Raw genomic sequence first — 13,309 nt, forward strand, 5'->3', positions numbered from 1 at the left:
GTTCTATTTTATTTTCGCTTTTCTTTTTGTCAGCACGAAGCCGATTGCCAAGATAAATAAGTACTACCGTCCAACACGTGATCCGTACAGAGAGAGACTTTCCAGAAAGCAGAAGAGTAGCTCTCTCGACGTCTTTGATGTCGTTTGATTTGATCGAGAGGAGTGGTGAGAAGATTAAAGCACAGAAGATTCCCGCGCAGGGAGGAATCAGACGCGGTTAGATCTCTGATCCCGAGGATTTGCGAACATGCTGCTATCTGACGAAACGATACGCGCGCAGTTGTTTCTCTGGGCGCCGTGCCATCCTGATACTACATGCGTTGTTTATTTTCATCTATATCTCTGCGCGGTTCGGCAGTGCCGCAACTGCAACGAATCAGCCACGCGCTTCCAAGCACGGCAGTCACCTCCCGCATGCTCTTGTTCCGTCAGCTCAGCTGCAGGTCGCCTCGCCGCCATGGTCATGTTATGTTGTTAAGCCTTAATCTCCCTAAGACATAATTACGGACTCTCAAAATCGAACACTTTATTAGTTAGGGAAGCGTGATACTGACATGAGTCCTGAGTAACTATTGGGTCTTGAAGATGGCTTTAGGTAGATGGTGATGTAGCGCGATTAAGCGATATAGTGAATATCAGCGTGAAGAAGAAGTCATCGGCTTGGTATTGCTGATCGCCAGTACATAGTTGTGGATGAAGCGGTGGTGGTGGTTTTCACCCCGTTGACATCACCCTTAAGGATCGGTTAGGGTTTTGGGTATGGGAGAGACGACTAATTTTCATGAGTTGATGACTTGTTACCGTCAAACTCCTCTCGTCTGGTTTTATGGTGTTGCACGGCGGTGAGACCGTAACCAACATGTTGGTTAGCGCCCCCAATCGTGACGCTCATGGAGTCCGAGCTCCCAAAATATCTCAATCTATTGGGATTAGTTGGCTTAGATCAATCTAACATTCTCTCTCTTAATCGTAAATCTAACATCATAAGCTCACTCTCAATAAAATAATGCACCAAAACAAAGCGTTACAGCGGCTGATGAAATACCACTGAAACCCATGCGGTGGTTACAGTTGCAAAAGTCCATCTAACCTATGCAATAGTTACAGTCAGAGAAGTCTATTAGACCTATGCAATGGTTATAGTCAGAGAAGTCTATCTGACCCTCACCAATATGTTTTATCCTCACCCTCACTAGAGGAGTTATCTCGTGAAAAAGCTTCAAACAAACACTTATGACATCGTCAACGATGCAAGCTAAGTTTGTAGTATGTTATAAGGCTACCGGGCAGACTGTATGAGTAAAGAACTTATGTTATCCCGGAATTAAGAATGTAAGATGGCGTTACAAAACCACTTATATTATACTCAGTTTCTATATGAGTAACAATAAATCGAGTGATGCTGTCAAACATATCGATATTAAGTATCATGTTGTGAAAGATAGAATCTAGCATCAAGTAATCAGTGTCAAGCACATAAGTACTAAGTCAATGCTTGCTGCACCGCTAACTAAAGGCTTATCACTCCATATTTTTTTTTATTATGTTACCAGCATTGGGTTATTTAAAAGTCTATGATTCTAAATAAGAGGACTATAAAGTAAACCAGCTTCCATTAATCATAACAAATTTCCATTTTAAGATAGAGTGGTCTACTATAGATATTTGAGTTTTATGGTATTTCATCAGCCGTTGTAACGTTTTGCCTTGATGTATTATTTTATTGAGAGTGCGCTTATAATATTAGTCTTACGATTAAGAGAGAGAATATTGGATTGATCTTGATCAACTAATCCTAAGAGATCGAGATATTTAGGGAGCTCGGACTCCACAAGCGTCATGATCAGGGGCACTAACCAATATGTTGGTCATGATCCTACCTCCGTGCAACACTACAAAACTAGACGAGGAGAGTCCAACACTAATAAGTGATCAATTTATGAAAATCAGCCGTCTCTCCTACACCTAAAACCCTAACCGATCCTTAAAAGTGCTGTTAATGGATGAAGACCACCGCCACTTTATCCACGACTACATACCAGCGATCAACAACATCAGACCGACGACTTCTTCCTCACACTGACATTCACTATATCACCTGATTGCGCTACATCACCATCTACCCAGGCTAACTCCAGGCACCGTCGCAGCTCGATCTCTGCCGCATGCTTCTCTCCGCATCAAATACGACTAAACTTGCTACCGAATATATCAAGCAGATCATCATCACTCGGCAATGGTGGTCCAGACTCCAGAGCGAATTAATCTCATGACGCCCTTACTGAAAACGAAGCTCATCTCCCGTCGTGTGAATTACGGCGACATGTAACCACTCTCCTTAACTGCTTAATCGTCCCGAGACGCTTAATAATCGCTTGATTTCAAGTACCGGCATCGCGACCGCGGACCGCCTACCCCTGCAGCGCAGTCGATGGCGACAGACGTGGCCATTTTTGGGTGACAAGGACGCCTGCCTGATCCATGTCTAGCGAACGCGAGATCGGTCGATCCGCAGGCGGGCGCATGGGGCATGGTTCCGGGCGCGGTAGGCGGACAGCGGCACGTGGACGGGGGATTCCCTGCCCACCGACTTAACTGCCCCGGCGCCTCGCCTTTTCAGCTTTCGCTGCCACTTGGAACCGTCGATCCCCACCAACAACGCCTTCCCTTCCCGCGCGCACTCCACTCGGCTAGCTGGCTCGGGCTGTCCTCATGTTCCAAAAGTCTCGTCCCATGTGACCCCTCCAATTCCGGTTCCCGTCCATCTCCGCCTCTCTTGCTCGTCCCTAAATTCCGATATTTTTGTTTTATTGTTTGAGTCTGATAATTGTTTTATCGTCCAAATTTTTTATTTTTTAAATTATCGCAACACCAGTATACATTATTATTATATCTTTGAATCTATGATACTCTTGTATTTCTATATTATTATGTATAATTTTATATTAAATGGTTTAGAGATTATCAGTGTTATTTTTCAGAGAAATTGAGCTTTTTTTCTAAATTTTGACCCAAAAATTTATTTATTGTGAATAGAATTTTGATAAATTCGAAAATCTTATTTATCGGTGGCCTTGGTAAATTTATACTACAGGTAAATAAAACCCTGCGCTAGCTAGCTAGCTGCCGCTATAAAACAAAACTGCGAGCGCCGGCGCCCAACGCAAGAGCACGCGCACGCACTCGCTAGAGCTAGCGAGGAGATCAGTAGCTGCCGCGCACATTGCGCCGTGCGGATCGACCGGTCGCGTCGCATGGAGCAGCTGCCGCCCAGGATCCCAGCCGCGGTGCACCACTGGCCGGAGGGCGGCCACCACGGCGCGACTGCGTGGGGCGACGAGTTCGCCGAGTTCGCGGCGTCGCGGCGGGGCGCGCACCGGAGGTCGCTGAGCGACTCGGTCGCCTTCGTCGAGGTGGCGCCGGCGGACGGCGGGGCCGGCGAGTTCGACAGGCTCGACGACGACCAGCTCATGTCCATGTTCCCCGACGAGGGAGGCACGTCCGCGCCGGGGTCCGAGAACGGGGGCAGCGACAGCGACGGCGACAAGCTCGGCGCTGCGGCGGGCGGCGCCACCGGCAACGACAAGGAGTACGACGATGCGGGGAACCCCAAGGAGCCGGCACCAGGTCAGACCGCCGCTGCAGCCGCCGCCGCCGCCTCGGAGCTGATCCGGGACCCTAAGAGGGTCAAGAGGTGAGCCCGAGCCAATGCACGCACGCACGCATCTCGTACGTGCTCAAACAATGCTGCATGCTGTTTTCCTTGTCTCGTTACAACGCCATTCTGCAAGCAGACCAGCTTGATCTTTAGACTGAAACGGTTTGCCTGGAAATGCTGCTAGGATCCTGGCTAATCGGCAGTCGGCTCAGAGGTCGCGGGTGAGGAAGCTGCAGTACATCTCCGAACTCGAGCGCAGCGTCACAAGCCTGCAGGTATACAGACACAGAATTGTATAGACGCAACTTCTGCAGTTCTAGCTTCATCACTAACAAACTAAAGCTGACACAAGGCACATGAATTATTCTAGCTTCAGCATAAACAAACTCAAGCTAACATAATGCTTAAGTCAAAACCGTCATGCAATTAATAGTCACTAGTTACTCCAAATGGAGCTCAATTCTAGGAATGGGACTTGGCTCGACAATGAAAATTGACGCGCTAGCTTCTCCCTATATAGATCATGCCAACATTCTGTCCTGGCTCGGTGCAAAGAGCAGAGTAGAAAACTAGTGCAAGCGTGGAAATTAAAGTACTGCCCGACATTCCTGTGATTACAAAAATTCGCAAGAAATTACATGTGCAAACACGATTTGGCAGCTCCTGCATGCAACAAGATCGATATGATTTAGCCATGCGTGCATGCATGTACAAATTTGAAAGGCGATTAACTTGCCATCTCAACACATATATAAACAAAGAGTACGCAACAGCACCGGTGGTAGATCGGCACAGGCTGGCCAGCAATAGCAACAGCATCGCAAATGATGAACCCATATCATGTGCATGTGGAGGAGTTGGCCATGGGCAGCTGAGATGGATCATGCAGGTAGTAGGCTCCTCCCATGCAAGCGCGCCGATGTCTTTACCCCCCCCCCTCCCCCGGTCACGCGGTACCCACCGCGTAGTGACATGATCCAAATGCACATGACATGCTTCTGCATGGAGTGGTGGTCCCTGTGAGTGCTGGATCAATTCGCATTCACGAAGCTAGTAGAACACGAGCCGTGCCTCCTTGCGCAAGATGTGGTTGATTATTAATCTCTTGCGTAATGTGTTAGTTGGGTGTTTAGTACTAGCACTTAACAATGCAGGCGTACGACAAGGGTTTTTTTTTACTTGAATGAATATATAACAGCAATGGGGTCGATGTATTTTTATGCATTGCTGGTTGCTGCACATGGAGCTCGCTAGGTGCATACAGATCGAACGTTTCTCAGTTGTCCGGTTTTTGTTTACTTGCCCTGGCCGTATGGCATATGCTCAGCTTGTTCCAAACAATTACTGGCATCAGCTTGAGGCTTAAGCTACGTTTATACTGAATCTGGAAAAGTTTTAAGGGAAAGATTCGGAACGATCCGTGAACCTGCAAATGATTTTGATTCCTGAAGGCAGAGAGAAACAGTTGTGCGTCTTATTTTTCTGGGGAGTGCTTTGCTTTGCTAGCAGTAATAAATTGCTTGCTTGTTTTGCAGAATGAGGTGTCCGTACTGTCTCCTCGGGTTGCATTTCTGGATCAGCAGCGCACGATACTGACTGTCGGCAACAGCCACCTGAAGCAGCGGATCGCAGCTCTAGCGCAGGACAAGATCTTCAAGGATGGTGAGTGAGCGAGCCCTTTACAATAACCTCGCCTAGCTCCCTAGCTACCTTTGCAAAGAACCTCGGCTGCCTTTCTTTTCCGCTCCGAACTTTCTTAGCTCTATCAAGCTAGCTATACTTAGTCAGGCAACTGAATTTTAATTAGTACTACTAGTTCATAAAGAGCTAATGCACGCCATCATGCTTCAAGAAACATCACTCATGACCGAGGAAATTTGCATGTTTCGCAGCTCATCAAGAGGCGTTGAGGAAGGAGATTGAGAGGCTGCGGCAGGTGTACGAGCAGCAGAATCTCAAGATGGCAGCTGGCGCTCCCGCTTCTGAGCATGTGCCGCCTCCGGTGCGCGCAGAGAAAGAGCTCATGAGCTAGCCACTGATCCATGCCTGTCCTCTGTGCAGTCGCCGTGTCATTAACCTCGAGGGAACATTGCATCATGATTTTTTTCAGATCTTGTGGATGTTTTCTTCTTCTTGTTCTTCCATTGACATGTATGCATTCTTTGTAAGTTAATTTGGATTCGGGTTACTCTGCAAATTGTGTTAAAGTCGTAAGAAAAACTGAACTGTCATGTAAATCATTTTTGAAGCATTACATCTTCTTTGGACATCTGAATATCTCTTGATATTTGCAAGTTCAACAGAGTTCAGCTTCATTCAGTCCATTTCCATATCCAGTAAAAAGGCCCGGCAGCGGCCAGAAACTTGCGCAGTACCGAGAGGGGAAATAACCGCATTGTGGAAAGAGCATAGTCGCTTCTCCAACTAATGTCTTCTAAATGCTAATTTGCAATGAACAAGTAGAATGTGCAGTGCCACAACGCTGATATATCAATCTGGCCAGGAGTGCTTATAACTCTTCTACATACCCCTTTTACTGAGCTTCTAATTCTCAAAATTGTATGATCATTCACTTGATTTGTGACAACCTTGCTTGTTTCATATCATTGTTTACTCTGTTATGTGCAACGCTTCATAGTTCTTCATTCACCTCACATTTTTTGAGGACCTTCTGCATTAGTTGCAGTGCAGAATTTAAGTTACAGCTATACTGAATCTGCTTCACGCTTCAAACAGGATTTTTTCTGGTTCATCTTTGTTGGGTAATCGCTCAAACTAATCACTCGAACTCATTGGAATCACTGGAACTTCGCCGGACTCAGCGAGGGCGTGACTGAAGAATTTCAGCCTATTGTCGAAATTATGGGAACAGTAACCTGACAAACATTGATTTTGCCCGCGTGAACCAAGCAGCTTTTCTGGGTTTTTCATTCGACTAAATAGCAAAATGGATACACAACGTGATACTGAGGCCGCAAGGTGTGCCACGATCTCCATGACCATGCCATCCCAGAGACCAATTGTGCAGCACCGGTGTTGACCGAAGAACGAATGCTGAACAGGAGACTCGCTAACTGCCGCTACCTGAAGAAACTAACTGAACCTGAGTGAAGACCAGCTAAACAAAATGGTCGTGCAAGTATTAAATCTATCAATCTCCCCCTTAATTCTTGCACTCACTTACTTGAGCTCAATAGCACCAATCTTTCACGTTCTTCCCCTTAATTCTTGTTAAATCTATCAATCTCCCCCTTAATTCTTGCACTCACTTACTTGAGCTCAATAACACCGATCTTCTCATGTTGATCATGGAATCTGACATGGCCAAGCGGCTTTGTGAGCATGTCTTCCAGTTGTTTGTCAGAACTAACAAATTCCAAATCAATCATGTCTTCATCCACACATTCTCGAATGAAGTGATACTTGGTGTTGACGTGCTTGCTTCTATCATGGAAGACAAGATTCTTGCTCAAAGCAATAGCAGGCATGTTGTCCACCTTGAGTCTTGGTGTGCCGGTCTTTGTTACGATCATATTGCCTAGCAACCGAATGAACCAGACACATTGATAGGCAGCAGTTAAAGCAGCAATGTAGTCCACTTCACAAGACAAAAGTGCCACCACTCGTTGCTTCTGGGATTGCCATGAGATTGGCTTACCACCAAGAAAGAAGAGTATGCCTGTCATGCTCTTTCGATCATCTACATTGTCGGCCATGTCTGAATCACTATATCCGGTAAGGCAAGGATTTGAGCTTTCCTTGCTGGGATAGAAGATACCATAGTTCACTATCCCGACGATGTATCTTATCAGGTGCTTGACAGTAGCAAGATGATCTTGCCTTTGTGACTCCATAAAATGACTGATATACCCAATTCCAAAAGTAATTTCAAGCCATGTGTGTACAAGGTACCGAAGGCTTCCAATGATGCTCCGGTAGAGAGTGGCATCCACTACTTCCCTAGAGCCCAATTGACAGCTTCAATTGAGCTTCCATGGGAGTTTGGCAAGGATTGCAGCCTGCCATTCCAGCCTTCTCAAGTAGCTTCAGAACATAGGTTGTCTGACGGATTTCAGTACCTTTGCTTCCCTAACGAACCTCAATTCCCAGATAGTGTGACAAGAGCCTAAGATCACTCATTCGGAACAACTTCATCATCTCAGCCTTGAAAGTTGCAATGTCATCATCAATTGGTCCGATTGTGACCAAATCATCAACATAGATCCCGACTACCAGCCAGGAATCAATATCACTTCAGGTGTAGAGGGCATGCTCGCATCTACTTCTGTGAAACTCGAGTGTGTGCAGAGTAGCATCCAATTTTGCATTCCATGCTCAGGGAGCTTGTCAAAGCCCATCATCGCCTTGTGCATCTTCAGAACACATCGCGGATGTTTGTCATCTACAAACCTCAGTGGATGCTCAACATAAAATTCTTCATCGAGGTCACCATTGAGAAATGTTGTCTTCATTTCCATGCGATGGACTCGCCACCCCTTCTACGCAACTAGTGCAATCAACAACCGAACTGAGTCGAGCCTTTCCACCGGCGTGGAAGTCTCCTCAAATTTAATCCCAAATCTCTTAGCGTACCCTTTTGCGATGTGACGTGCTTTATGTCAGACTACATTGCCTAGTTGATCTCGTTTGACCTTGTACACCTATTTTAGACCAATTGCCCGACGATTTTCCAGGAGATCAACCAACATCCAAGTTTGATTTGCCTCTATCGACGCCATTTCCTCCAAGATTGCTTGCCTCCAAGATTGGTACTGCTCCGCTTTAGTGAAGGTCGCTGGCTCTTCTCCTGCTGACAGAAACAACCCATTTGACAATAGTGGTTCATCAGGCTTGAGCTCCCATGGCACCAGTCTAGGATGAGTCACTGGACCAAGCAGATTGTCGACATGATGGTATCGTAGAGGTGCATCATCATGATCCACATCAAGTGGTGGCACCTCGGATGGCCGTGAGATGAACTCCTTCTGGCTCGCCACCTGACTTGCCGCAAATTGTGTGGTAGACACCGAGCTAGCTTCGTCCAGTGATGCAGACGCCAATGATTCCATGGTATGCGCCGTGCTCAAACCTCTATTCGAAAGAATAGTGGCAAACTTGTCATTGAACGGTTCAATGCTCGCATCATGATGTTCTCCTTCATCACTCCAGTCCCAGCTCGCCAATTCATCGAAGAGCACATCCCACGTCACATGAACACGATCACTTACTAGGTCATAGACCCGATAAGCCTTTGATCTGATCTCGTAGCCAACAAATACCATTAGCATACTTCGGCTATCGAGCTTCTTCAGATTCGGCTGTGCTACCTTCACATGCGCCAAACAACCAAATGTTAAAAAAAATTGCACAAGGGTTTTTTTTATCATACCAAGCTTCAAACGGAGTTTTGTTGACAACACTCTTCATGGGCAATCGGTTCAGGATGAACACCACTGTTGTCACCGCATCTCCTCATAATCTCCCAGGCAATGACTTTGCCTTCATCATGCTTCGCGCCATGCCTAGCACTGTCCAATTTCGGCGTTCCACCACACCATTTTACTGTGGAAAGTATGGTGTGGTGAAGTGGCGGTCAACTCCTTCTCTGGCGCAGTACGCACCGAACTCCTTCAATGTGAACTCTCCACCACAATCAGTCTAGAGCACACCAAGCTTCTGTCCAGACTCAACCTCAGCCTTAGCCCGAACCACCTTCACTGCTGCTGTAACATCATGCGTTTTAGCATTTTAGAAAATAGTAGATTCACTCCAAATTAAAAAAATCTAATTATTTAAACCAATATAAAATAAAGGGAAATATATATTTGAATATGTATATACTTGTATGTGTGTATTCAAATATATTATTTTGACTAAGTATTCCAGAGATCACTAAATTAATTTCTAAATTAATTGTTGCAATAAATTGATTATATGCATTATGGTTTAATTGTTCTTATGGTTCTTGTGTGGCGATTCAAAATTTGAATCCGTTTTAGTTACTTTCGGTAATTTCCTTTCCAAATCAATTCATGAAAATCGATCTTTCAATCCAGCTCAAATATATAATTCAATTATTCAATTGAATTATCTCCATTTAACTTTGATCGACTCGAATTAGAACATCTCTCAAATTCAATTCTAATTCTTAGATTCTTTCATCTGGAGATCCAATTGAATTCATTTATTTTGAATCCAACTCTAAATATTCTTTTTGAATCAATCTCAAATTTCAAATTCCTTCCCAATTCAATTGCTATGCAAATTAAATTCAAATTGATTCGAATCAAGTTCTAAGTTCGAATCTCGTAATTCAAATCATAGTACATCCAATTTCTAATTCAAATATATTTATTTGAATTATTCCAAATCCAATTTCAAATTCAAATTAATCTATTTGAATTATTACCGCCAGTTTGCAAATTCATCTACATACAATTGAATCATCATCCAAAGAATCTCACTCTCAGATCTTTTCTCCTCTTTCTCTCTCTGCTCCTTCTCTGATCACCGACCAAAAGCACCGGCTACCTTCTCCCATGCCCTGCTCTCGCACTCCCCATCCCTGATTTTTTTCACCGAGCAGCATCACCGGCTACCATCTCCTTCCCTACCATGTCTCTCTGATCTTTTCATCAGGAGTCAAAACCAATTTGCTCTCCTCCTCCTCCCTTTCCTTCACCTTCAAGACTCCCACCTCCACAAGGAGCAACCACATACATACACACAAGCACACACACCAGCTTCCCCACAAGCATACACACACACAAATGGCAGCAGTAGCTCCGCCATGCCCTGGGCCAAAGCTCCACCACGTCGCGTTGTCGTCGTGTGCACTGAGCAACCGCCGCTCAGCCGTGTCTGCTGTCGCCATGCTACCATCACCGCAGGGCCCATGTGCGCACTGCCGCTGAACTCCACTACGCCATTCCGGCGTGCGCCACGTCGCCGTCGTCGTGGCGCCTGCCGCTCTGCTCCCCGCCGAGCCACCGTGGGCCGCCTTGAATTCAGTCGGCCAACTCTGCCACCCGCATCACCGCGTCGTCCTGATGAGCCCCTCTTCTTCCTCCGCCCTCCTCTACTCTAGCGCCGGCGGTGACTCCATCATGCTCTACTCCCCGCTAGTAGCTTGTGCTGCCACTTGCTAGCCACGCTGTTGACCTGCGTCGTCCCACACTCGCCAGCTGCTCGGCTGTGCTCCAGTGCGCCACGCCGCTGGCCCGCGTCACACCGCCGCCCCGCCGTGCCCACCCCGCTGCCCGTGCGCGCCTTTGCAGCCCATGTCGCGCCGCCCTTGCGCCGTTGGCCCACGCACGCCGCAACCGATTCGCCTGTGTTAGCGAGCTGTAGAGCACGTATAGAGGCTCTCCTTGAGTATAGCTGCAGACCACATTGAGTGGCTCTCCTAGATTGTAGCTAGTGTTAGATTGACTGACTGCTCATGTACATGTATAAAGATGTAATCCCGTGATCAATACAAAACAGTTGTCCTCATTCTTCTCTCCACCATTTACATGGTATCAGGCGATCTACGATCCTAACTATCCGCTGCCTCCCACCTCCTCGCCGTCGCCATGAGTTCTTCCTCGTCTTCCTCGTCGTCGGCATCCAACAACTCCGACGCCGAATCGCTGCTGCCGCACACCCTGCGCGTCCAGACTGAACCTGCTGCCCCCAATGTCGTCCACGGCATCAACATTCAATCTCGCGTCCCCATCATCCTCGACTTCAACGACGCCAACTACACCGCCTGGGCGCGTTCATTCTCCGCCGTCTTCGGCCAGTACGGTCTCCGCGACCACGTCGACGGCACCGCGGCCAAGGGCGACAACGACTGGGTGCAGAACGACTGCGCCATCGTCTCCTGGTTCTACAACCGCATCTCCCCCGAGCTCCTCTCTATTGTCTCGGACGACGCCGACACCGCGTACACACTCTGGCGTGGCGTGCGCTCTCTCTTCCGCGACAACAAGGACACCCGTGCGGTCTACCTCGGCGCGGAATTCCGCAACTTCTATCAAGGTGATCTCCCCGTACTCGACTATTGCTCCCGCATGAAGGTCATGGCCGATCGCCTTGGCGGTCTCGGTGCTCCCGTGCATGACAAAGACCTCATCTACAACATCGTTCGCGGCCTCAACCCCCGTCTGCACCACGCCATCCCCCACATCACGATGCGCCGACGCCTCCCGTCCTTCCTCAAGACACGTTCGATGCTGCAGCTCGAGGAGCATCGCATCAACGAGTCGGAGAAACTCCAGGCTGCTGCGGCTCTTGTCGCGCACGCCACCTCAGCCGGCGCCACGTCGTCCGCGGCTCCGTCGGGCCCACACCTTCACGCTGCGGCGGCCTTCGTCTCTCAGACCGCGCCTGCAGTGCCCACGCCTCAGGGTGTCTCCGGGACACACGGTGCGCCCACGACTCCAGGCGGCGCGGGGAAGCTGCATTCATCACCCCAGCTCCCGGCCGCATCGTCCAGCGGAGGCCGTCCCCCTGCGCCGTCCTACCCCAACAAGAAGAAAAAGAAGAAGGGCCACACCGCCAGCCCTGCACCGCCTCACGGTTTCTGGCCCAACATGAACCCGTGGACAGGCATGGTGCAGGCATGGCCGTTCCAAGGGCCCCCACGAGCGCCACTGCCTGCGGCCGGTGTCCTTGGTGCCCGACCCTCGTTCGCGGCGCATCAGGCACACGTCGCCGGAGCATCCTCGCAGCTGGATCCGCAACTCCTCGCCACGCTCAACAACATCTCGCTGCACCAGCCCCAGTCTTCCGGCGACTGGTTCCTCGACACCGGCGCTTCCTCCCACATGGCGCAGGGCTTTGGTAACCTCTCCTCCCTCACACCCAACTCCTCCTCCACACGGATCGTTGTCGGTAATGGCACCTCCCTTCCCATTACACACACTGGTTCTTCCTCCATACCGACATCCTCTCATCCTCTCTCCCTCACTAATGTTCTTGTCTCTCCTTCCTTAATCAAGAACTTAATATCCGTTCGTGCCCTCACACGTGACAATCCGATCACGATTGAATTTGACAATCTTGGTTTCTCTGTCAAGGATCGGCACACCAAGGCGGTGATTCTCCGCAGTGACAGCAACGGCGATCTCTACCCTCTCCAGACGCCGGCCACTTCCTCCATGCACTGTCTCGCTGCCGTGTCTGCAAATCTCTGGCATCAACGACTTGGACACCCCGGCAACGAGTCTTTTCGTCGCCTCTTACATTCCTTTCCATTCACATGTAATAAGGAGTTGTCCCATACTTGTCATGCCTGTAGAATTGGCAAGCATGTGCGGCTTCCCTTTAGTTCATCTCAGCCAAAAACTACAGCTCCTTTTGACTTAATGCATTGCGACGTTTGGACATCACCTGTCTCAAGTTTCACTGGTTTCCAATATTATCTTGTGCTCCTCGATGACTTCACACACTTTGTGTGGACATTCCCCCTTCGTCATAAGTCCGACGTTGCCCAAACGATCAAGTCATTCCACGCCCTTGTCCGCACACAATTCGCGCGTCCAATACTGGCGTTCCAGACCGACAACGGACGCGAGTTCGACAACAATGTTCTTCGTCAGTTTTACTCCGACAATGGCATCCTCCTTCGCCTCTCTTGTCCTTATACTTCCCAACAAAATGGAAAGG

General features: G+C 48.3%; 1 protein-coding gene across 1 annotated transcript; it reads left to right on the top strand.

Annotated features, from left to right (window-relative positions):
- Nucleotides 1-3,144: 3,144 nt before the first annotated feature.
- On the top strand, nucleotides 3,145-5,927 carry LOC133889681 (basic leucine zipper 6-like). Its single transcript, XM_062330138.1, has 4 exons — nucleotides 3,145-3,694; nucleotides 3,843-3,933; nucleotides 5,194-5,320; nucleotides 5,551-5,927. Exons 1-4 carry the CDS (start codon nucleotides 3,255-3,257, stop codon nucleotides 5,688-5,690), a joined length of 798 nt encoding a protein of 265 aa, XP_062186122.1. The 5' UTR covers nucleotides 3,145-3,254; the 3' UTR covers nucleotides 5,691-5,927.
- Nucleotides 5,928-13,309: the final 7,382 nt, after the last annotated feature.

This window comes from Phragmites australis, chromosome 1 (assembly GCF_958298935.1).
Source record: "Phragmites australis chromosome 1, lpPhrAust1.1, whole genome shotgun sequence".
Classification (NCBI taxonomy): Eukaryota; Viridiplantae; Streptophyta; class Magnoliopsida; order Poales; family Poaceae; genus Phragmites; species Phragmites australis.